Source organism: Megalops cyprinoides, chromosome 23 (assembly GCF_013368585.1).
Source record: "Megalops cyprinoides isolate fMegCyp1 chromosome 23, fMegCyp1.pri, whole genome shotgun sequence".
NCBI lineage: Eukaryota > Metazoa > Chordata > Actinopteri > Elopiformes > Megalopidae > Megalops > Megalops cyprinoides.
The window spans coordinates 16,595,846-16,621,470 of NC_050605.1; the positions used below are offsets into that span (position 1 = coordinate 16,595,846).

The following is a 25,625-nucleotide window of genomic DNA, read 5'->3' on the forward strand; positions in this document are numbered from 1 at the left end:
CCACAGTTTTTAATACCTACATGACTAAAATGATTATTGTTCTATCACTTCCATCACTCACAGAGGTGTTATTATTTTTATATCACTTTGTCACCTAAGCAGCATTCAGTAAAACGGGACAAAAAATATATGGCTTTATTCTTTTGGTTAATATTAGACACGCGTATGACTCCTATGGTGATCTGATGAGAGTGTGGTCTACATTAATCATAGTTGCTGTGTCAGCTCCACTTGTCTCCTCTTCATTGTTCCCCAGTATATAAAATCAGCCAGGAACTATCCCATGGGTCCACAGTGTGGTGTCTCACAGGGGGAAGGCATTCCGCGTCGCACATCACATTCAGTTTAATCACACTCATTCGCTGACCCACTCTGTCTCTGATCTGGCCTGAAGCATGAATTATCGACCTGCAGGAGCCACTGACAGCCTCAGGACAGAATTCAGAATTGGATTTTTTGCAAATAAAATGATACAGGGTTCTGGTTTGTAAGGACTCATCTGTCTCAGCTGATGCAAGGAAAATGCTGTCCGGTGAGCTAATAAATTGGATGAATAGATTTACTGTTTGCTGCATAAATGGGTGTTCACAATATTCTCTTAGAATCTCCCATCTCTCTCTCTCTGCCTCTGCAACAGTATATGAGTTTGTCTGGAAACTGCATTCTCTGCACTCATTGATGGAATCAAATTCTTTGTTTCAGTGGCAGTTGCAACCAGGCTTGAAAAGAACAACAAAACAGATAAGATCCCAGTGGTAGTTTTACCACAGCGGGTCCGTGGAGGCGACACTTGTCACCGTTACGGGATATCGCGGCTTCCTACTCGAAGCGTTACCTTTCAGAGACGCGTCTAAAAAGGAATGGCAGTCGTTTCTCATTTGAATAACAGGGCCCAGATGGAGACACTAGGCAATGAGTTGGGAAAAAAAACCATCTGCCCCGTGCCAGTTCTGTTTCCCCACTCTCCATCTGTCTGTAACGGTGGTGCTGCCCAGGGTGGCGGGCTCCATTGTGGGGTGTCTGCCTTGCTGGAAGGGCCTCAGCTGTGCTCCAGAGAGGCTCCTGTGACGGACATGAGTGTCAACGGCTTTCATTTAAAAGCACGGTATTAAGCTGCTTCACGCTGGCCCCGAATTAATTCAGGCTTTTGTACTGGGTCACCTCCCGACAGGCACTGATTACAAAGCTGTTCTGTATTCCCCCCTGGGGAGAGAGAAACCTCGGCCCTCTGACAAATATGAGGAATAGTCACCATCTGATTGGCAGTCTGAGCTTTTCATAGCAAGAGGTCCACAGTTTTGATTGAATCCAAGCATTCTCCTCTGCATAAAATAATTCATTATAAAGATCTGCTTGTTCCTAGATTCATTTGTTCATAAGTTGTTGAGCTCTGATTGCACTGAATTAAAAAACAGTGTTAATGTCAGTGATTTGATATCTGTCTTGCATTACATTGTAGAATGTGATGCCATGTTAAGAGTATTATACATTTAGTATTATCAACTACAGCTTGTTATTTATGAAAAAGACAGCATTCCTTGGTAGGATCTGACAGCACAGAATACAACTTAATACAACAATTTTAATTATTCCATTGAAAATCTCCCATTTGCGTCTGTGTAGATAGCTGTGCTTCTTAAACATTTTCAGTAGCCAGAAATTATATCAGCTTTACAGTGGAAAAAACTGACTGTTTAATTCAGTCCACTGTAAGCTTATTAGTAGTCACCTTTATTAAGCTATGCTTGAATCATGTGTGTTTCTGAATGCCCCTATTTGGACCTCATCTTTAAAATTCATTCAGAAGACTCAGCTCATTTCAGACTCGGCTCATATAATACAAAACCTGTCAAACTCAGGATAGACAGGGCTGTATTAGATAGTGTGAAAGTAATGATGTGCCCGTGACCGAGTCAGAAATTGGAGCCAGTTATTAGCTGAATATCACTTTAGTCTCTGCTTGGACACAGTGTCCAGATGCAAGCATACACCCGTGCGTCAACAGTGGCGCCCCCTCCCGTCTTATCAGACAGCATTATTATGATCTGTGGGAGTCTGTGGGATGAGCGCCTCCGTTCAATTAAAAGATGCAAATGTTGATTTCTCAGTCTGGTTTAATTAACGCCATGCAAATCGCAACTTCCTCTCTCTTTGATGTTGCTTCCTGTGGCTTTCTCTCATGCAGGGAGCTTGAATGAAGGGGAGCGTTCATCCCTGACTTTGACCATTGTCCCCCCTGGCCCGCGCTGCTGCCCACCGTGCTGTGTGCTTGTGTCTCCGTGGAGACCAGGCGGGGGTCCGCCGTTGCTGTGGCTCTGTGACAGTAGTGATTGGTTAATAGATGAGCAGTATCAACAGCTCAGCCAGCTGCCAAGCTGCCTGCTTCTCTTATCTCAATCGCACATGCACACACACACAGAGAGACACACACACACACACACACACACACACACACATATACATCAACCTGTCCAGCTTTGGCAGCTTTTTTACCCAGCAGCCAATATAAAGAATAAAGACATTACAAGACATTACATCTCCACTTTGAATGGAATTTAAGAAGCTCATGTATATGTTTGCACAAAGAATAAAGCTAGGTATGTTATCTCAGTAGAGCAGTAAATATCAAGAAGGCAGTTCTCTCCCCACAGTGGCTCTCTGTGCTTAGTGGAGATTCATTATTTTCCCTCCATAGCAATGTGCTTCTGTCTGAAATGCAGCACTGAAGCAGAACAAATTTTAACCATGATAAATTACCTCTGCTACAAAATGTATCGCAAAGTCCTGATTATTGCTTATTCCCAGCATCCATATTAGTCATGTTGTTGACTTAATAAAAATGAATCCATATTAAAGGGGAATAAAAACTTTTTTTGCATAGAGGACCCGCTTCATTGAGTTTCTCCTGTCTCCTAAATTGTCCTCCTTCTACTAAAATATGCATGAATTTGCTGTAACTCTGAGGCACCATTTACAGAAACAAAGAGCTCTTAGGTTATGAATGTGGGAATCAGATAACCTGACAAACAGTGTTCACATGAATGTTCACCAGTGGGTGGTACTTGCTGAATTTCGAAAATAAAAAAAGAAATGATTACTCTTAATTTTGTCAAAGGTGTCTCACACGACCCGTATTGTCACTCTTTCTGCTCAGTCACACCATTTGATGCAATTCCTGTTGTCTCTCTTGGTGTTTTCAACATTAGAATTAACACTAGAATCCATAAGCAGCCACTCAGACCGACCCCCATCTCAAAGTTGCTTATGCTGTGTGATTGTACACAGTAATTGTACCTTGCCGTAATCCCAGCTATCATAAATTTAATCATCACAGGTGAACTTTGGTATGGGACAGTGTTTAATCTCGTCGAAAGACAAAGCAGCCAAATCAAGCTAGACTGGATGGAAGACAGGTTTCTTTGTAAGAGCTATAGGTCCTATGCACTGTGGTGCATTTAATGGGTATAGTTATCTATCAGAGGAAGTACCAGGAAAATGCCATCATAAAGATCATTAAACCAAGAACACTCCCTGTGTCTCAGCGCACAAAATTGTGCACGCATTGATGCCATATCCTCATCTTTCATTTCATTTCCTTTCCTTTCCTCCCCTGTTCCTTCTTTGGCCATTTTCGCATAGCCTTTATGAAACAAGTGGGATATTCAAACTCACAAACTGGTTACAGTCCCCAAGAGCCGGCATCCCACCAATGTGGATGTGCATTCACTGAACACAGGCTGTTCCACATGCTGAACCAGAAGGGTGTGGGATCAGTACACCAAGATCAGTAGATGAAGAGCGCAGTGGCACCTTCACGCTGGCTGGAGCAGATGCATTTGCTCTTCCTCATGACCATATAATGCTGGCAGTCCTGCATACTTACTGCTCTGGGTAATTACTCCTCAGGAGCCCCCTCACACTGCATCAGCACACTTGTAGAGGACTGGGAGAAGGTATCCAAGCAGGAAAGGAAGTGGATGCTCTCGCACACTGTATGTACAGTAACACACATTCTCTTCACAATGTTTTCCAGACCCACCTCCACCGCAGCTCAGAGCTGCTCTGCACCTCATATTGATTTTTTTCCCCCTCCCTAATATTTTTTTTCTTTTCTCCGAGTAAGCTGGGCATTGATTTTCCCCTACGAGGCAAAGTCTTCCTGAGTGCTTATTCCAGTCACACATCACAGTTAATAGCCAAGATCCACTGAATGATCAGGCCACTGAATGATTTTCGCCGTTACTCATAGTATTCGCACGTGTGTCTTTTTTTATTTCATGTTTTCGTGTCTAGCCATTTTTCAAATCATGACTGCTGTAGTCTGCTTTTTGCAGTCTGCTAGTAAGCCAGTGGAATTTCACTGCAGGACTGACGTACCCTACGCGGTAGGACCTCGCCAGATCCTTGAGGCATAGTACTATCAGGCGATTGGATGGAGAAGGTGGTAATGGGGTGTGGTCAATGATGTCACAATGGGGGGGAGGGTCATGGCACAGGTTATCTTGGCAAATGATCTTATTCGGGTGTGACTTTGTGTATCCATGGTGCCAGAGATTCTGTAGACACCCCATGCTTCAGCAGTATTCAATTCCAGGAAGGGCTTTCTCATCAGGAGAGATGTGATCGTTCAGCTATAATTGAGGCTACTGCTGATCTTACCGGTCTCTTAACATTGATAGTTAAGCATTCTTCAATAAGGCAAATACAGTGTATAGAGAGGTATCCGTTCTGTTATGTCTCTTTTCTACCGTCCATGCCCTTTGCCTTTTAACTGAGATGTGAATTTAAACAAGTGTTACATTTTTTTTATCAAACATGTAATATTAAGTAAGAGAAAAAAAGTACAGCCTTTGCTCCAGTGTGATACTTGACTTTAAGAAAGGGGATATTGTGGTTAGAGACCTTGGTGGGGGGCCATATTGAAAGAACAGGCCAGATGGCTCATATAAGACAACCGCCACAGTATTGCAGGTTTTTTTTTTGTTGCAATAAGTCTCAGTGAATGTTCTCTGGTGTTGTTTGTTCAGAGTTGTGTCGCTGTGTTGCTATTCTCAACTGCCATAATTGCATCATGCTCCATACATTGGTTTAGCATTGTTGTGTTTCTGTCTCAGGAGGGGATTCAATTGTCATGACAGGTCTGATCAGAGCAGTGTGAATTCTCTTGTCAGGAAGATTGGAACAAGGTTGCTATTGATTGAAGCAATAGGTTGAAATGTTATCTGATGTATCCCAGAGGTACACGCTGCTGGTTTGGGGAGTTACAAGTTTGCCCAGCAGCTCTCAGTGGTAAACAAATAAAGTGAATATATGCATGAAAAAACATCATTTCTCTTCCTTTTTCGAAGGGTTATCCTTTTGATGTTTTTCCTGCGTTGGCAGTCATTACATTACATTTCTCATTTCCTTAGCAGACCCCCATCATTTCCCAAGAGTTATTTAAGCAGCTTATATTTAACATGTTATCCATCCATACAGCTGGATGCTTGCTTAAGGGCACCAGTGTGGCATAGTCGAGACAGCAGTGTAGCGTAGTGGTAAGGGCCTGTAACATAAAGGTTGCTGATTCAATTCCTCACTGGAATACTGGTGTTGTACCCTTGGGCAAGGTGCTTAACCCACAGTTGCCTCAATAAATATCCAGCTGTGTAAATGGATAACATGTAATAATTGTAACCTATGTAAGTCGCTCTGGATAAGACCATGTGATAAATGAAAGTAGTGTAATGTATTTCTTAGCAGTTTGGGTTGAATACCATGTTCAACCGTACAGCTGGACTTGTACCCTGCAACCTTTTGGTCAGCTGCGGTCTTGATCCCGCAACCTTCTGGTCGCAAGATCAGTTCCACAGTGGCGCAAAGCTGTCTGGCCTGCCTAAAGACAGGCATTTCCTGACGCGTATCTCTCTCTCTCTCTCTCTCTCTCTCTCTCTCTCTCTCTCTCTCTCTCTCTCTCTCTCTCTATCTCTCTCTCTCTCTCTCTCTCTCTCTCTCTCTCTCTCTCTCTCTCTCCTCTCTCTCTATCTCACCCGTTCCTTCTCCATCTCTCTCTATCTCTCTCTCTCTCTCTCATTCACGCTTTCTCCATCTCTCTCTCTCTCTCTCTCTCTCTCTCTCTCTCTCTCTATCTCTCTCTCTCTCTCTCATTCACACTTTCTCCCTCTCTCTCTCTCTCTCTCTCTCTCTCTCTCTCTCTCTCTCTCTCTCTCTCTCTCTTCCACCCCCGCAGGCTTTCGGGCAGGCGTACTCGAACCAGCGCAAGGTGGCGGAGGATGGCGAGACCAACGAGGAGACGCTGCTGCAGGAGTCTGCCTCCAAGGAGGCGTACTACATGGGCCGCCTGCTGGAGCTGCAGACAGAGCTGAAGCTGAACCGCTCCGTGGCGTCCAACACGCAGTCGGAGAACGAGAGGCTAAATGGGGTGTTGCAGGAGCTCAGAGAGGTGAGGCTTCGTTTTCTGGTGCCGTTATTCATAGTGTTCACCAGCTAGACCTAACCAGGGTGTCTTCCTACTGTGTACTTGTACGCCTAGATACTTCACTAAAATGATAAATGTGCAGTTGTATTTTTTATCATTATTTTTCTTTATACTTTGACTTTCAATCAGCACGTGTCTTATATTGACCCACAAATAACTGAAACACATTCACAAACACAGAGTGGTGACTTCAGCCATCACCAGTATGAATGCAGAAATTGTATTTTTATTGAAAAACACTTAAGCATTTAATTATGAGTCAGTGTTAAGGATACATATTGATTGATTCCATGCCAAGGTACAATAACAGATAATAAAATTGATGGTATAATGTTGATTAAATCTAGTCTTCATGCTCAACCAGGGTGATTTGTTTTTTTATGTACTCATGCACCTGAATATTTCACTGAAATAATTTAGCATGCATACCTTGTTCAGGAGCTCAACAGCAATGCCCCATTTTGGATTCAAACCTGCAGCTCTTAGTTAAGAAAACCAGTTCCCCACCTACAGCAGTACCCCAGCTGGATCTCTAAAAGAGCAGTTTATAACAGTGATTAGGCTCTGCGTTCTGATCGTGGCGTCACTAGGAATATTGTTCCCTGGGCCATTTGCACAGTTGTAATTCCAGGCGCTATGATATGAGCCAGATGAAAAACTGCAAGGCTTGCTAAAGTGCCTCCATTATGGGGTCATCGGATATATCAGAGAAATCGCATTATTAGTCCAGGGAGTGCAGTTCCCCCTCTTCATCTAGGCAATGAGGATTTTAAGAATACTGAGTACATATATCGAAGCTGTACATTTCAGCCATAATTAAATATTAACGCAGTTTTACGCTGCGGGGAAGAGGGGGTGCTTGCGTGCTGTGGCCTGCTTTGCTTTAGCCCTCTTTTTGTTCTGGCAGGAAGCAGTCCTGTCCTGTTTGTGTTTTGTTGACCTGGGTGAGAGCAAGGGGGCAGGCGGGGTCACGCAAGGGTCACGGAGGGGTCGTCCAGAGTGCCGGAGCGAGTGTGTCAGCAGTCACCCGGGCCGGGAGGTTGGGCCAGGGTCAGACGCTGCCAGCAGAGCCCTATTGTGGAGGGCAAATCCAGCACTAAGCTTTGGGATAAGAGAAATGCCCTGAGTTGGCACATGGGCAAAGCTACGTGTGCCCAGACCTAAACTTGATCACGGAGCACACACCCGACTCTGGCAGAGTTTTTAGGATGCAATATTTCATTCATGTTTTTTTTTTTTTTGTTTTGTTTTGTTATATTTCTCATGGCAGTATGCGTAGACCCAGCACTCTATGTGCCTGCTTGTTTCACAGTTAAGGGGTTCCATTGGAAGTGCTCCCACTCACTGGAGAGCCGTAACCAGAGAGAGGAAACAGAGGATCAGTCTGATGCAGACTTTCCAGGATTCTGGCAACTGATACTCTTTTTACCATTGTATAGCTGGAACCAGGATAGCTCCACTGGTACCAAAGCCAGCTCAGCCTGATTCCTCATTGCTTTCCCATTGTATTACCCACAACGTGAGCCGTTGCACACATCAGGTATCAGGCTGAATGCTGGCATTTTCGCAGGTGTGCACTTCTTCTGCGGTGCAGGGCCGAGGTGTTCCTAAAACAAAAAGCTGAAACTGAAATTCCATATTACCCCTGATCAGTGGTGGCGACATTTTCCTAACTCCCCTCCATGTTTATTTGCTCATTTCTGGGTTTTCAACATTGATGTAAGTGTCGTAGTTATGCAGCTTGCTGTCTCTGACCACAGCTGTCTCATAACCCGGTACCAGTAATGTTAGCAGGCTGAGCTTACATTAGCAAGACAGCAGTAGGCTATTGAAATCCACCTGGGACCTGTACTAAGCAATCCACTCTGGATCCTATATTGCTACATTGGTACACTGCTACACTGGAAAAGAGACATTAATGAGCCCGGCTGTTTCCAGCTCTGTGGTGGAAAAGTGATAACACACAATCAACATGTTAATTGTTTTGCCGCAGAGCCTCAAGGGCTTACAGAATTACCTGTCACCTGCGTGCCGTGTGATCAGGTGACTTGTAATCCCCTGCAGAGGTATTGACAGTGACATCCTCAGGCTCCTCCTTTTGCCGTTCCTTTGAGTGACACATCTATCTGGGTGGCATTTCTGCCAATTAGCGCAGGCAGCTATTTTTTAATTACAGCGGCAAGACAGATGCCGTAGCCAGAAGGGGTTTCGTTTGTTATGCGGCGGTATCTGATCGCCTCGTTTTCCGGGAATCCTCCTCGGCGCACTGGTCTGAAACGCTGTTTCGGATTGTGTGCGCTGTGCGGATTACAGCGGTCTTTCGTGTTCGTTATTGTTGTCTCGCGCTGTGGTTAATGACTCTGATAGAATTAGAACAGGACCCTCTCTTTTGTGGATGAAGTCATTCATAACAGGTCAATGGTACAAATGCAGGACCGCTAGGATACTCCCAAAGGCTTGTATGGTCATTAATACGTACATGGATGTCCAAGGTTAATGCTTGTGGGGGAGGGGTTTTGTGTGGAGTATGAAGTGTTTGATCCGCTGCTCAGGTTTAGTGGAGATTGAAAACATTAACTTGTTCATTTTTGTCTACCTAGAGGAAGAAAATCGGGTCTCTTCAGTTTCTATTTTTGTTCTTAGACTAATGGTTACAGTACACAGGTTTAGGTGAACGTCTCTAATGTCAGTGGTCAATGAGGTGCAATTTTATTAATGGAAATTAGTCTGAAAGCTAACCCTCTCCTTAGTCGTGCATTCTTAATGCATACACATAATTATTTGTGTATTTTCTTTATTTTATTCTGTATTGTTTACACACAGGTGCCTGAGTACATGGAAAGTATTTTTCACAGAACATTTCAGGTGCTAAAGGGCAGATAAATATGTACTAGATTTATGATAACTTAGGTTTACAGCTTATTAAGACATGAAAATTTCAGGTGTATTTAGTGCTCTCAAGGGGGTAATGTCCCACTGGCTGTAATGGAGCGAGTGCTGACCTAGTGAGGTAATGCAGAGAGTAAATGCAAGCACTCCTACACATCTTTCAGAAATGATCGTGCATGTAATGATGATAGATTCAGCTTGACACCTGGTAGTCATAGTGACTCTGCGGTGCCATGAAAATACTGATAATGGGAACTCCTTTCCCCCAAGAAATTAAAGCTGAGATCTTTAAATGCACACACACACACACACACACACACAAATCTGTGTGCACACAGCCACAAACGCACACACTCACATACGCACACACACACACACACACACACACACCCCTTAGGTGTGCCCAGCACTGACTGATTACACAGTTGTATCCCTACCCACTCAGTCTCTGTACCAGTGAAACCCCTGGCCAGGGCCTCATGGGTCCACTAACCCCCTAAGATGGGTCAGCACTTCTGCCGCATGTGCTCCACTGCCGGAGCCCTAGAAGACCCACTCAGCAGCTTCACTGAGCACGGGCAGTGAATAAGAAACATGCCCTCGGCTGCAGGCTGATCCAAACCATGCAGCAGAGTGCTGGTGCTACTGTGGAGAAGCGCTAAAGCACCTGGGCTTGTAATCCAAGGGTTGCCAGTTCAGATCCCAGGTGGATCACTCCAGCAAGGCACTTGAGCTGAATTGCTAAATTAAATATCCAGCTGTATGCGTGGACTGCAGTTTTTTTTTCACAATATGTTCTGTTGCTGTGTCACTTTTATTTCCATACCATTTGAATATATCATTGGATTCCTAAGGCTGACCGACATCAAAATGGTTTGTGAAAGAATGAATTGATGTTTTTACATCTAACAACACACAACATCTAGCACCTAACTTCAAAAACAAAATAATGTTTTTTATTCATTTATTTTGACACCGACGACCTCACTATCGTCAATGAATACGACAATACAGCACCTGACCTTGCATCACGGTGGACTTACTGCTCCCGGTTTTGAACGCGTCTCAAGGCCTGGCTGGCTGGCTGCCATCTTGCTATCTGTGCGTGCTGTTCACTCGGTCTGGGGCTCACAGTTCACTCGGTTTGAGACAAGAGCCTCTTTGGCTCCCAGAGGGCACTCGAGCAAGGTTCATTAATGTGTGAGCACACAGCGGAAATGACAGCTTTCACACTGTGTCTGTGTAAAGGACAGGTGAACCATTACTGCGGTGTTTAGAAAAACCACGGGACAGCGCTCGCTCAATCCTACAATCCCACAGGTCTACAAACCAAAAAGCGACCCAAACTATGCTGTTGGCTGGAACTTCTGACACTGGCCGCAGTTGGCTCCTGGTGTATTGCCAGCCGAACACAGTGTATTCCAGTTTTTCAAGTCTTTATCAATTACAGGCACAAGAACCCATGGTAGTGGATAATTTCATGTCACCAGACAAACTCCCTGATGCGATTGCAGTATCCTGCCGACTTTACCATGCAGACACTAAATTACTGACATACCTTCATTAATCAGTTATTCCTGTTAGAACCTGTGCATAGCCCTTTGGTGGCTGAAACAAAGACATTTTGAGGCCTGGTTCAGTCTGTCCACATGTTGTCCTCTCGTATAGTACCACCAAGCAGTGGAATCCAGGAGAGAGTTTTCTTGTCAGAGCATTGCTTTGATGTTCTTCCCTACTAAATGTGTCTGTCTGTGTCTTTCTATACTAATTGGAATTATCACTAATTGTTCCATGCTAGAACACTCTGTTTGTTTTTATTCATAACTGTTGGAGTTATCGATTAATATTTCCTGTTTATTGATGTTTATTGATTTCCTGTTTATTATTTTTTTTTTTTTTTTTTTTTTTTCCTTTTAGCGGTTTTGGAATGAGAGTGCTGACTCCAGGCTTTTTCACAGAAAGAGCCATTTGTGTGTCTTCAGGGATGTAGTGTTCCTTTTTTTTCTCTGCCATTTCACCTAAGAGAGAGTTCAGAACTGTGGAACTGCAGTGTCTAAAATACAGAAACCCGGTGAAGTGCCCTGCAGAGAAAGTGACCTGCAGAGAAATACAGGTCTTGGAAGGGGCCTCTGCACAGACAAATAATGTACCACAGCCATTTGCTGAGTTTCAGAGCTTACAGAAAAAAACAAGGGACTCGCACATTCAGTTTCTTGCTGTTCTACATATTGCATGCAGATGGAGGTGGTGCTGCAGGCACTGAATATTAATAATAACAACGGTGCCTGGTTTCGTCGCACATATACAAGTACGGCTTCAATCTGCTGCAGTGTTTACCGGCTCACCATGGAAACCGATTGGCTCCTTTCTGGGGGCTTGCATGTGGGTGGTGTTGCACTGTCTTCATTAATTCAGGAACAGCAGGCGGAATGCAGATGCACTCTGGGAATTGTGCAGTCTCCACTCTCTATTAAGCTTAGTATTGTGGCTTAACTTTATCAATACTCTATGAATACTGTTACATCGTTGTGTGCAGGCTTACACCGAAATTGATTCTTTTGAGAACCATTCTTTCGAGGAGAAGACGGCAATATCCAGAGCTCAGATCTGTGCTTCACAAACCCCCCATGAATGCATTTCGATCCACAGTGTCACGGAGCTGCCAAGGGTCATCCGCTCTCACGAATGACACTTGGAATCACAAACGGGGAGATGTGTGGTGAATGAGTGAGTCCTGTCAAGTGGTTAAAATTACTTACTTCATTGCACGTAAACTACTGGCTAACCAATCTGTTTGTCCACAGTATCACCACAAATAAAGGGAAAATACAGAAGAAGAATCAATCCAGAATCAATTTGGTCTGGTACACTGAAGAATTTTCATACTTTCTAAATAGCTAAAATAAACACAAGCAGCAGCTCCCTTGATTATATATTTTCACTAACTCCTCTCACCCTGAGTTGCCGTGATTAGCATTCAAACCATTTAAAAATGCAGCTGCCACCTGCCATATCGCCTTCTTGCAAACAGTACTAACTGTTTGAGGGGAAAAAAGTTACATAGCTACCAAGGCTTGATGCCTTACCCAGTGTTGTGTCCATTTAGCACTGTTAGTGTGTGTGATTTACATATTCAGGTGAATTGGAGATAGCTCTGAAATGCATTAGTCTTACCACCTGTGTGTGAGGTTGACAGGCTTACTACTGTGCCTGAGTGGTGGAGATTAACACTGAGGTCTAAGGAGATTCCTGATGTCTTTTAATGGAGCACATTAGAAAGTACAGAGCTGTCTAACATACACCTCTTGGTGTACAATTATGTCTCACTCCGCTTCTCTCTCTCTCATGCTCTCTCTTCCTCTCTCTCTCTCCTTCTTTCTCTCTCTCTCTCCTTTTCTCTCTCTCGCTCATTCTCTCTCCGTCTCTCTCTCTCTCTCTCTCAGAGTAACGAGATGCTGGAGCTGCAGAGGACCAGGATGAAGGAGGAGATTCGGGAGTATAAGTTTCGGGAGGCGCGTCTGCTGCAGGACTACACGGAGCTGGAGGAGGAGAATATCACCCTGCAGAAGCTGGTGTCCACCCTCAAGCAGAACCAGGTGTGTCCTCACTCCTGCCAGCTGTCGTTTACAGAGCTGGGCCAGGTCTCCAGCTCCGGTTTTTCATATGACGTCACATGCGGTGGGCGTGGGGCAGGAGCTCTGACTCACACACCACCAGAATGGGTGAAATTGCATCACAAGTGTTTTGTTGCGAGCTTTTCCTGCCCACATTGATGTGCATACAAAAACCCGCATTGTCACTTGCTCCCACGGTAAGAAGTCAGTTACCCTAAAAGCCCAGTCCAGTTACACAGTAGGAACTGCGCATCCCTCCTTTTTACCTGGAGTTGTTTTCATTTATGTTTAACAAGCAGCAATGTTTAAAAGCAATAATAATCATAAAGCATAAATAAAAATATAAATATAAATATAAATAAATAAATATAAATAAAGCATAAATAGCACCGTAGTAAAGTGTGGGAGTGTGGGAAAATTGTCAAAGTTCATGAATGCAGAAAGAACAACAGCAAGGCTCCATCGTAGCCATTGAAGGAAGAAGGGAGTAATCACTGTTTTTATTATTTCTCAGACTTGCTGATTCCCCCCAACACATGAAAATGTGTAGATTTTTACAGGCATTTTTACACTAAAATGTCAATCTAATAGGTACTGGCCAGGGGAATAGCTGACTCTTCCCATGGTACCCAGTGTGCTTTGTAATCCTCTCTCACTTGTTCACGCTAATCTAATTCTGCCTTCGTGCAACAGAAACATATCTCTCTGGTGCTGGCCATTAGCCCAACTACCTGTACAATCAGGGTTGATGAAAGAAATGCATCCTGGGATTTTTATCCTCTGCATGATTTGAATATCAGTTATTGTATCACTAATTTTGCCTCCTCCGTCCCGCCTCTCGCTGGCCTGGGCTAACCTCAGGTGGAGTACGAGGGGCTGAAGCACGAGATCAAGGTGCTGGAGGAGGAGACGGTGCTGCTGAACAGCCAGCTGGAGGATGCGCTGCGGCTGAAGGAGATCTCGGAGGCGCAGCTGGAGGAGGCGCTGGACACGCTGAAGAACGAGCGGGAGCAGAAGAACGGCCTGCGCAAGGAGCTGGCGCAGTACCTGAGCCTGAGCGACAGCGTGTACGGCACCAGCGCCCACCTGGCCCTCGCCTCCGTCGAAGGCCTCAAGTTCACCGAGGAGGGCGGCGGCGTCAGCGGCGTCGGCAGCGGTAACAGCACGGCCGCCTCCAACTCGCCCAACAACGAAGACAGCAACAAGTGCAACGGGCACGTGCTCGGGGGCACCGTTAGCACCGCCCTGGCCAAGATGAACGGGGACTACCGGCCCGCGGGGAGAAAGGGGGAGGCGCTGCACCCGGTGTCCGACCTCTTCAGCGAGCTCAACCTCTCCGAGATGCAGAAGCTCAAGCAGCAGCTCCTGCAGGTGAGACGGGGCTGGGGAGGGTCAAAGGTCAGGGGGTTGCCAGGGCCGGTGAGGTCAAAAATATTAGGATTGTTAGGGCTGGCCAAGGTCACGTGTCAGGATTCTCAAGCAATAATGTCCGTATCTTATATCTGTACTGTATATCTGTGGAGGTAGCAGCGCTGTCTCAACATGGCTGTGGCATTGCTATAGTGTGATGACATTGCTACTGCATGTCTGTGTGCAAGCCAGGAAGGATGCCCCCACACCAAAGCCCATCAGCATTAACTATGAGCAAATCAATGCAGTGTACACAGGAAGACAAAGTTAGAAGTTCACACACCTAATGCATTATCAGCCTGCTATCGACTTTTGTGTCTGAAAGCTCATCTCATTAGGAAAGGGACCGTCTCGCCCACTCCTCTGCTGCGTCTGTAGCGGGCGGAGCTTCCCTGAGGTTTGTGGACAGTGTTAATCCATCCACCGCAGGAGCAGAAAAGACAAACGGTTACATGTAATGGAGGATCATGGGTACCATCCACCTGTGTCACCCTGTGCCACACATACAATTATTCCAGAACGCCTAGTCTTTCCTCTCCACTCCTCTACAGGCTCCTTGGTTATGGTGGCGTATACAAAAAAAAACATTCCTGTTTAACTAAAAAGGCTGTGGTCATATGTTTTGGGATATACCTTCCCTCATTCCTATCATAGCTTTTTCTAAAAATTATATAAGGAATACGTATGAATTATGTAAGAATGGGACTTCGTCCATTCAGCGTGACGTGTGGCAGATGAGTGTCCGCGGGTGACATGCCGGGCTGGTTAGCATTAGCGTGTATCGGGGCAGAACTGGAATGGGCAGAGAGCATGCACTGTGTGGCTCTGTACGCCCCAGGCACCTCACTGAGGCTCCGGGGACCGCAGTAAAAATAGAAATAGAAAGTGGCGTCACAGACAACACAGGGAATTTCAGCAGGAAGTGGCTGCCCTTTAAAAAGACCAGACTGCAGGTGCAGCCTCTACTACATACATGTCCACCCTTGTCGGCAGCTAAGCTTTAACATAGCACATGGAGCTAAAATTAATAATCAAGATAATGAGTAATGATTACTAATTTTTTATTTGGCAAAAGCTCTTAGCCAGGGTGAATTACATGGCTTAGATTTTGCTCGTGTATACAGCTGGATACTACCTGCAGTCATGTAGGTTAAGTACCGTGCTCAAGGGTGAAGTGGCAGTGCTCCCGGCTGGGAATCAAGCCTGCAACCTCTGGGTTACAAGCCCAGTTCTTTAAATGCTACACCACGCTGCCACTTTGACATTGTATTAAATCAGCACATCTGGCCCGTCCTGCTCGGGGTGATCAATATTAAATCAACACTGTGTTTTTGTGGGGAAAGTCACTTTAATCAGCAAGATTGATCCCATTTTCCGGGCTTCTAACCAAGACAAAATTTTCACCAACTGTGTGCTGCTACACCTTCTGTTCATTTGTGCACAGTCTGACACCTCTACAGCAAGCTGTACCACCTACCTCTGGATAATTATTAATATCTTAACTGTAAAAAAAAATTGCATTTGTTGTGGGAATCATATGCAAATCAATAACATTATTTAGGTACTGACAGGAGAGTTAGCACTGCATATAAAGCATAAAGTTCTCACATAAATTATAAGATCTCCTTATGCTTTATATTTATTTATGCTGTTATACCATCTATAGACCTGAGCCCAGATACACAGATTATTCACACACATGTACATACACTCATGCCTACACCCAAACCACAGACATACACTAACACTTATACACAGATACAGGTACATGACCAGAAGTAGATCAGTTAATGTAGTTGTGTTAGCCTGCATATCATTAGTTCATTGCATTTTTACATTACATTACATTATTGGCATTTAGCAGACACTCTCATCCAGAGTGACTTACGTCGGTTACAGTGTTTTTACAATGTTATCAATTTATACAGCTGGATATTTACTGAGGCAATTGTGGGTTAAATACCTTGCCCAAGGGTACAGCAGCAGTGCCCCAGCGGGGAATCAAACCAGTGTTTTGAAATGGATGCAAACCTTTACCAGAAAGACTCTGTGTCTGTGACTTCAGCCCTCTCTCTTCTTCACTTGCTCCTATTCCTCTCCATCATTGCCTCTGTCAGCCTATCCCTTTATCATTCTCACCACCCCATCCTTTTCCATGTTCTCTGACCCCACCCCCAATCTCTCTCTCTCTCTCTCATTCTCACTCTCCTCCTTTCTCAAAGACATACTCTTCGCAAGCTCCTAGGGTCTAATAGGACTCTAATAGTACATTATTTATCACCGCAGACTAAGTGAAGTAACATACCTTTTAAATGGGTGTTTCCTCTCTCTCTCACTCTCTCAGTCACAGGAAGTGATGTGAAGCGACCCAGTTATAAACAGAAATTACAGCCTCCTCAACAGCTCAACTGAATCCTGAAACCTGAAGACTTCTCCATTTCTAACTGCTTAGTGTTCCTGATTAATCACATGCATGCATCCGTTCATGTGTAAACACACACACACACGCACGTTTCATAAACAGAGCACACTTGTAGATGCGCATAAGATTGGTGTGTAGCTATGACACTTGCAGAGGTTGAGCCGTTTATTTTTCAAAAAAGTTGACTTTCCGATTAGCACAACAGTAAGCAGCACAGTACAGTACAGATATGTGCCTTATGAGGACACTGTCTGCAGGTGGCGCTGTGGAGTCTAGCGTCTCGCAACACAAAGGGAGAGAAAACTCTCAGGCGTCAGCCTGTAGTGTTGACTTGTGTACAGCGCCGTGCTGCAGTGCTTATGGGTGAAATATGAGCTCCGCTCACCCTCCTCTGGGGTTCTATGATTCCTACTGCAGATGAGGTGTATTTATAACTTTACTGACATGCGGGAAAATTCGAGGGGGCCGAACTCCTTCACCGCTGAACTTCCATTGGTCAACGGCCTCCTTTTTGGACCTTTGTTTATTTATAGATTTTTGCCTTTTGTTTTCCTGGGTCTGCTCCAGCGGGGGGGATCGATAGGGTTTCACGCTCACAGCACACGGGCCTTCTTGATGGCTGGCTCCTCTGATGCGATGGCTGAACAAAGCCAATTCCTCAGCCGTGAGAGTCTCTTCCAGAGAGTGGGGCTTGGTTTGCGAGGCGCCAGCCAAACTCATCATTCGTTACCCCCAAAGTGTCACAATTCCTGATCCGAGTTGAGGCTGTGTGGTGTTGCAAGAGGTTCAGTATTATGTTTAATAATATGTCATGTGCAGAGGAACTAGAGCAACACACAAACGCAGGCAAACACAACAACAGCCATTTCTGCCCTGCTGTTTTTTTTAATAACAACTGCAATGACACACATCAACAGGTCAAGGCGAAAACTCACAGCACCACCTACTGTTTGCTAATAGTAATGACAGCTGTCATTATTCACTGGGAGTCAGGAATGCAGGAGTGATGCAGTGGCGAGTCTGTGCTTGACGCCTCGGTGTCGCCCCCTGCAGGTGGAGCGGGAGAAGGCGGCCTTGCTCACCACCCTGCAGGAGTCCCAGACGCAGCTGGAGCATACGCAAGGCGCACTGACGGAGCAGCACGAGCGCGTGCACCGCCTGACGGAGCGCGTCAACGCCATGAAGCGGCTGCAGTGCGACAAGGAGGCCCGCATGGAGCTGGAGGAGGAGCCGGAGAAGGGCGACTCCTCCCCCAACAGCCACGAGTACGAGGTGGACATCCACGGCCTGGAGATCCTGGAGTGCAAGTACAAGGTGGCGGTGACGGAGGTGATCGACCTGAAGGCCGAGCTGAAGGCCCTGAAGGAGAAGTACAACAAGACGGTGGAGAGCTACGCGGAGGAGAAGAGCCGGAGCGAGGGCCGCCTGCAGACGCTGGACGAGCAGGTGACGCACCTGGAGCGCAGCTGCCGGGAGGGGCGGGAGAGGATCGGCACTCTGGAGGCGGAGCTGCGGGCGGTGTCGGGCGTGGCCAGCGAGAGCCACAACATGCTCAACGCGGCGCAGGATGAGCTGGTGACCTTCAGCGAGGAGCTGGCGCAGCTCTACCACCACGTCTGCCTCTGCAACAACGAGACGCCCAACCGGGTGATGCTGGACTACTACCGGCAGGGCCGCGTGGGTCGCAGCGGCAGCCTGAAGGGCGCCGAGGACCCCCGCGGGCTGCTCTCGCCCCGCCTCGCCCGCCGAATCGCCGCCGCCACTGCCCCCTCCGAGCCCCGCAGCCCCATGGATTCCCCGTCCAAGGAGCCGCTCTCCGACCCCGGGAAGGAGAGCCCCACCCGCACGCCCTCGGGCTCGCCCGTCGCCAGCGCCTCGCCCTCCTCCTCCTCCTCCTCGCCTGTGCCGGAGCCCGCCGGCGACCTGCGCAAGGAGCCCATGAACATCTACAACCTGAACGCCATCATCCGGGACCAGATCAAGCACCTGCAGAGGGCAGTGGACCGCTCCCTGCAGCTCTCCCGCCAGAGGGCCGCCGCCCGCGAGCTCGCCCCCATGTTTGACAAGGACAAGGAGGCCTGCATGGAGGAGATCCTGAAGCTCAAGTCCTTGCTCAGCACCAAGAGGGAGCAGATCGCCACGCTGCGGCTAGTCCTCAAGGCCAACAAACAGGTAAACCCCGGGGCCCCGGCGCTGCAGAGCAGGGCTTCACCTGCACCAGTCTGTCTCACACCTGCCCATAGCATATCTGAATAGCTCACCCTGAATAGCAGTAATGTCTAAGCTTAACATGAATTAAAATTTTCTTCCAAAAAACAAAACAAAATTTTCTCACATTGTGAGCTCCTCAATGTCTCTTATATCTTATTAACTTTGCCCATTTCGCATAGCACCCCTTACCTATGCCTATTAAAATCATTCAGGGAAATCGTTAAATCATCAAGGTCTAGTGTAATTACCACCTCAGTTTTTCCACTGTTGTAGGCTGGAGGTTATAGAGTTTAGGGCATTTTTGATGATTGTTCAAGATGCTCAGTCCTTCTGAAACAGAATTACACCAGCTGTTGTTTTTCTATTTTAATGAGATTATTTACTAATTCAGTAAAATATTTTGATGAGTCACTATTTACTAATGTGTTGCAGATATGATTGGGCAGATGTGTTTACAGGGTCATTTTAAACCACCACTGCAACGTCTGCCTCCCCTGATCTGCTGAGCCAGATGAAGCTACATTTTTTTCACAATATAGTAGTATTCTGCATCCTACAGCCTCAAACATTCGACTCTTTAGCTGTATGAAGGACTGAAATCTTCTTGAAGGAGACAGGAGAGACGTTACATTATATTACATTATTGTCATTTAGCAGATGCTTTTATCCAGAGCAACTTAAGTTTATTATTCATCTATACAGCTGGATATTTACTGAGGTATTTCTTGGTTGGGTACCTTGCCAAAGGGTACAGTAGCAGTGCCCCAGTGGGGAATTGAACTAGCAACCTTTTGGTTATGAGCATTGCTCCTTACCACTATACTACACTGCTGACATTACATTTAGGGGTTTGGTAGATGTTCATTACCAAATTTGCTCATCCCCAAAGAAACATCGAAAGAAGTATTATGACTTAATGATGTTATGTTGTTTGCGTTATATTCATGCACTCACTGTATATCACAATATAGAGCCAGAGATGGACAATTCTAACGTTTAAGGATAACTAGGCCTGCAGCTTGTAGAGTTATCTTACAGGTAGCAATTGAATTATGCCTGGTAAGTCCAGGGGGGTGTTACACTGTAAATAAGTCGAAGCCATTGAATGACTTCGGTGTCTTGGTTCTAATTGAATTGCCCTAAAATTACAGGGAGGAGATATTTATTTAACCAGTTCTGCCAATTTACTTTGTTAAAATAATTTTCTCAAAAATCCAAACAAAGTTACTTTTCGCACTTCATTTTAATAGTTAGCCTTTAGCCCAGAAATTAGATTTGATTTACTGTGACCCCTTACACGTGCATGGTTTCTCCCTGCAGACAGCAGAGGTCGCCTTGGCCAACCTTAAGAGTAAATACGAGAACGAGAAGTCGATGGTGACAGAAACCATGATGAAACTGAGGAACGAACTGAAGGCCCTGAAGGAGGACGCTGCCACCTTCTCCTCCCTGAGAGCCATGTTCGCCACCAGGTGAGAGGGGTGGGGCACACCTGCTCACAGTCTCATGTGACACTGGAAAGGAATCTGGGAGCTGAGATTTTTGTATCAGTGTTATAAACATGAGTTTATCTGCCCTGTGTTGTCACTTTGTTAGTTTTTCTGGACTGTGTCATCACTGTGACCATTTCTCTGAACTGTGTTTTGACTCTGACAGTTTCTCTGGGCTGTGTTTTACCTCTGACCGTTTCTCTGGGCTGTTTTTTGACTGTGTCAGTTTCTCTGGGCTGTGTTTTGACTCTGACAGTTTCTCTGGGCTGTGTTTTGACTCTGACAGTTTCTCTGGGTTCTGTTTTGACTCTGACAGTTTCTCTGGGTTGTGTTTTGACTCTGACAGTTTCTCTGGGCTGTGTTTTGACTGTGTCAGTTTCTCTGGGTTGTGTTTTGACTGTGTCAGTTTCTCTGAACTGTGTCATCACCGTGTCTGTTGTTCTTCCCTCCCCCGCGCCACCGGTGCAGGTGTGACGAGTACGTGACGCAGCTGGACGAGATGCAGAGGCAGCTGGCGGCGGCGGAGGACGAGAAGAAGACGCTGAACTCGCTGCTGCGCATGGCCATCCAGCAGAAGCTGGCGCTGACGCAGCGCCTGGAGGACCTGGAGTTCGACCACGAGCAGTCGCATCGCGGCCGCGCCAGCAAGGTGGCCAAGATGAAGAGCAGCCCACCCAAAGTAAGTCGAACCGCGGGGCCCGCCGCGCCCTCCAGCCCCACGGCGGCGACGGGTCTCCCCTCGCCTGTGGCACACAGATCCCCCATCACGCCCTCCTACCCCACTGCCGTCCCCCTGGCGTTGGGCAGCCCACCCTTGCTGGACGCCCCCCTCTCCACGTCCGCGTGGACACCCCCTTCCCAGCCCTTTCTCGTGGGCCACCCGCAGTGGACCCTGGGCATTCAGACCTTTATTGTAGACCCCCACACCTTCAGCGCAGACTTCTGCCCCCTTGCCCGTACCCCTGACCTCGGCCACCCCTCCTCTTTGGACTCCCACTCTCCTCTCGTCTGCTCCCCCAGCTCCGCCCCCACCTCGCCCTACCGCTCGCCCGTCCTGGGGGCACGGCATTCCGTGCCCGTCCCCGCCAGAACTTGCACCCGCACGGGCGTGGCGCGCTCTGTGGCAACAGTTACCCCTCCCACCACGCCAGCCAGCCAACCCTTTCCCCGTGCCTACAGATCCCATAATGCCTGGCACTGACGCTCACCAGGGTGACACTGAGAGGAGGACAGACTGGTTTCCTGTTTCCTGTTTCCTGCTTCCGGCATATCGGTTTTGAATGCACAGTGAGACTTTCCTCAGGGATTAAACATTCAGAAGAAGCACAAGCTGCCCGGCCTTCCTGTAGAAACTGAGGGTCAGTCTGAGGCATGCGTTGTCTTCTCAGGTAGTGGGGGTGTCTGCGGCTCTTTCACCCACTCTGTTTCTGTTTCACACCATCAGTGAGAGAGACCACGTGTCTGTGCAGACTATGGTTTTGAGAACGATGGCAATGTAAACACAGAATATAAATGCAGAAAGGAAACGAGGTCGTGTTTTTTTTTTTTAAATTGATATCAAAACAATAAATGGAATGTTTAGGATGGCCAAACGCTTGTCTTGTTTTAGAGGGTAGAGTTTAATTTGTGCTTTGCCACATGTAACATAGGGATCACAGAGTACTGCAGAAGTCAGACCACTTCATTTGGGCAACAGTTCAGATCCAAACTCAGAGATGCTTCATTCCCACTTCCTCATTTTTCCAGTTCCAAATCTCAGAGAGACATATAGATCTTCTTGGTTTTACTGGCTTCACTCTGTATCTCTTTTATTTATTTTTGGAAAGAAGTTAGGTTTATGAAGTTAACTGTTATATTTAACCACATATTTCATTAATTCCTAAATGTAATCTGCACAATATAATAATAGAATAAATAAAAATGTATGTATTGTCTGCGATGTACTGTAAGGGTGTAGAATGTAGATGCCTGTGCAATGAGGGTAATATATTTCTGAATTTTCATCACTACCACCATAATTATTATATTATTGAATTTCTTCCTTGTTTTCATTGCACATGTTAATCAGTAACTTTGTGTAATCAAAGTCTAATTCATGTCCATGACCATTGCCTTCCACATAAGGATAAATAGTTTTACAGTGTAGATTTATTGACTTGTGGGTATATGGCACCACCCCGTGGCTAACTGTGGTGTAAAAGATTTATGGGTTTTCTGGAAATTGGAAGACTTAAGACTCAGAGCAGTGCCCATGTGGTGTCTCTCAGTATTTCACTATGTAGTTATTCTATGGGTAGGGCTCCCCGTTTTTGGCATCTCTCCCTAATTGGAAATTCCGGATTTTAAATGTAATTAATTGTGTAACCAAGTTGCCGTACTGAAGAGCAGTCCTGAGCATTGCGCAGCTGAAAGGCATTAGCTGCATCATTGTTTCAGCAGCATGTCTTCAGTTATCAGGGGAAATCAGATTATGCTGTAGCACTGAGTTCATTAGAGCTGAGCTGATATTGCTCGTCTGACATGATATTAAAACAGCACCCGATCTAATTAAGTTGAAACAGTTCTAAGTCACTATACAGTACCATGACCAGAGGAAATCACGAGTAAACAAATTCAGTGTACTGTAATACAAAGTTAGTGAGAGGTAATTGATTTAAGGATAATTGTAAGTCAAGGAATCGCCTTGTTTGGCGGTTTCCGCTGAAATTGGGGAGCCCTAGCTATGGGAGAAAGATGGTCTTGCTTTGGGTGCATGATATGGATACGTCTTGCAAACTCATAGTTCACACACTCAGGGCGGCATTCAGTCTCACAGCCATGATGTCTTTGGCTCCAGATTTCAGTTAGATATTTATGCAAGTATTACATCTCCATATTATGTGGCCATTCTTGCAGTGTTTTCCACTCATTTTGGCAACTGCCAAACATGTGATAGTGTGTAAAAATGAGGGGTTAATTGAAATCCCTAACTTAATTTTTTTTTTTTTTTTTGCTCAGAGTTAAGGATCACACACCATAGAAGATTGATTGAATGCCCCCATCTGTCTGACACATTTCACACAGAAGCTCAGGCTGGGTTCACTCGGAGGGCCGGAGGCCAAATCCTGAAAAGAGACAGAAACATTTGTTATTGCATTGTAATTTGCAGACAGTTTTTGTCCACTTACCGGACTAAAAGGCCAGCATTCACCACTGCACAAGCATAGTACACAAAGTCCTCATCACTTGTGTTTGTATCTAACCTTAATGATCCAAATCTGTACAATAGTGATACTGGTTTCCAGTGCCATAGCGGTTCATTTGTTTCTTTGACTTTGTACTTGCTCACGAATAATTGTTATAATCCATAACATAATGTGGATTTTTTTTTCTTTTGTTTGCACACATTATATGTTGAAACTTGTCACAGAATTTGGCTCAGTGTCATACGGTAAAAGGGGTGAAAGGCACAAAACCGGCCAAAAGCTGCCAAATTGAACAAATTAGAGTCAGGAAGAGCGATTAAGTTGAGGCGTGTCTGTGAAAGTGCCTGTTGGGCCTAGTCCAGGCAACCACAGCAGCCTACAGAGTCTGTCCTGTCTCTGTTCAGTTTCTCAAAATATCAGCTACGTTGGCGGAGCAAAGTGCAACAACACACAGTGAGAATTAGAGTGTTTGTCTGCAGTCCAGACCATGGGATTATGGGATTCTGGTACTCTGTGATACACAATAGAGCCAAATTTTAACAGCACTTCTAATTGCTTTGGGTGTTAGATGGTGCAAATACATTTTATGTGGCCTGGTGTTCAAAGGCAACTTTGTTATGGTAAATTCGTGGAGCAAAAAGCATTTGACAGGAATCCTCTGAACTGAATACAGGCATGATGTGATTTTCACTCAAAGCATCCTCAAGTTGTACAGAGAAATGCACGTATGCTCATTCACATACCACACAGACTGGTCACCTTTGGGGCTAGTTAGTTAGTAGTTGAGTGAAGCTCTCATGTAAAACTCAAAGATGTTTTCATTTTCACACGTCAAGGTGAAATTCATCAACCATCCTGAGATCACTCACTGTCTACAAATCCCTTCTCCCATACCACACTGGCAACATTATATTTTTCATATCTTTAATACATATAATAACAATCACCATACTATTTGCATTGTGCGGGCACATCTGTGTCCGTTTAAAACACAGTTCTGCAGTGCTGTAATATGAAGCCATATTGGCTTTCAAAGAATTGTTTAAACACTTTTCTTAATTTGATGGACGCACATGTGGTCTGTTACTGGGTATGTGGAGATTTCAGAATTTTAAATTAAGCAAATAGTTCATTTATCAAGGGAAAGAGACAGAGAGCGTGAGAGAGCTGGAGGTGCAGGTAGGCCCTGACTGGGTAAGATAAGTGTGCTAACCCAGGGATGCTAGTGAGGGATTATTGTAGTCTGTTGTTTTAAGTTGTGGTGGTGTTGTCAGGTAGGACATGCTCTTTTTGTGGCTGGCTGGTGCTTCATGTGGTTTGTGGGTCACAGAGAGGACTCGTTGAGACCGTTTTTCCTGTAGAGTTGCTGCAGGTCAGTGCAGGAAGGAAACCAGTGTGCCCTCCACTCTGTGAAGTCCCTGCTCCCAAGTCCCTCAAGCAGGAGGCAGTGACATGTCCCCGCATAGACACACCCATACACAAGCACGCGCCCAGACACACACACGCAGCCGTACATATCCACGCAAACGCGTAAACACACAGGCACACACAGACATGTGCAGGCGTACACACATATGCATGCACATACAGGTGTACACACAAGGCACACGCACACACACACACACACACACACACACACACACACACACACACACACACACACACACACACACACACCCACCCACTCATGCAAGCACACATATGATACACACACACACATTCATACCTCTCACTGCCTCAAAAAAAAGTCCTCTCTTCCTGCCCAGTGACTGTCTCCCTCCACAAGGTGGCAGTGTTCACTCACCAAACAGTTTTTTTTCCCTGCTAGTAGGTACTGGACTCTGCCATAAGTCTCTGTGCAGCTGGGATGCTACAAAGACAAGGGGAAGTCAAACCTGTCAAATGCTGTTTGGTCCACATACACAG

The 25,625-nt window shown here is 45.9% G+C and overlaps 1 protein-coding gene across 3 annotated transcripts in view; it reads left to right on the top strand.

Annotated features, from left to right (window-relative positions):
• Positions 1-25,625, top strand: part of bicd1a (bicaudal D homolog 1a) — a 54,431-nt gene that overhangs the window by 24,906 nt on the left and 3,900 nt on the right. For all 3 annotated transcript variants that reach the window (XM_036518013.1, XM_036518014.1, XM_036518015.1), the window contains exons 2-7: positions 6,230-6,442; positions 12,811-12,963; positions 13,843-14,352; positions 17,867-18,985; positions 20,345-20,496; positions 20,983-21,193. In XM_036518013.1, coding sequence (XP_036373906.1) covers positions 6,230-6,442; positions 12,811-12,963; positions 13,843-14,352; positions 17,867-18,985; positions 20,345-20,496; positions 20,983-21,193 — 2,358 coding nt within the window. The remainder of the gene's footprint in view (positions 1-6,229; positions 6,443-12,810; positions 12,964-13,842; positions 14,353-17,866; positions 18,986-20,344; positions 20,497-20,982; positions 21,194-25,625) is intronic.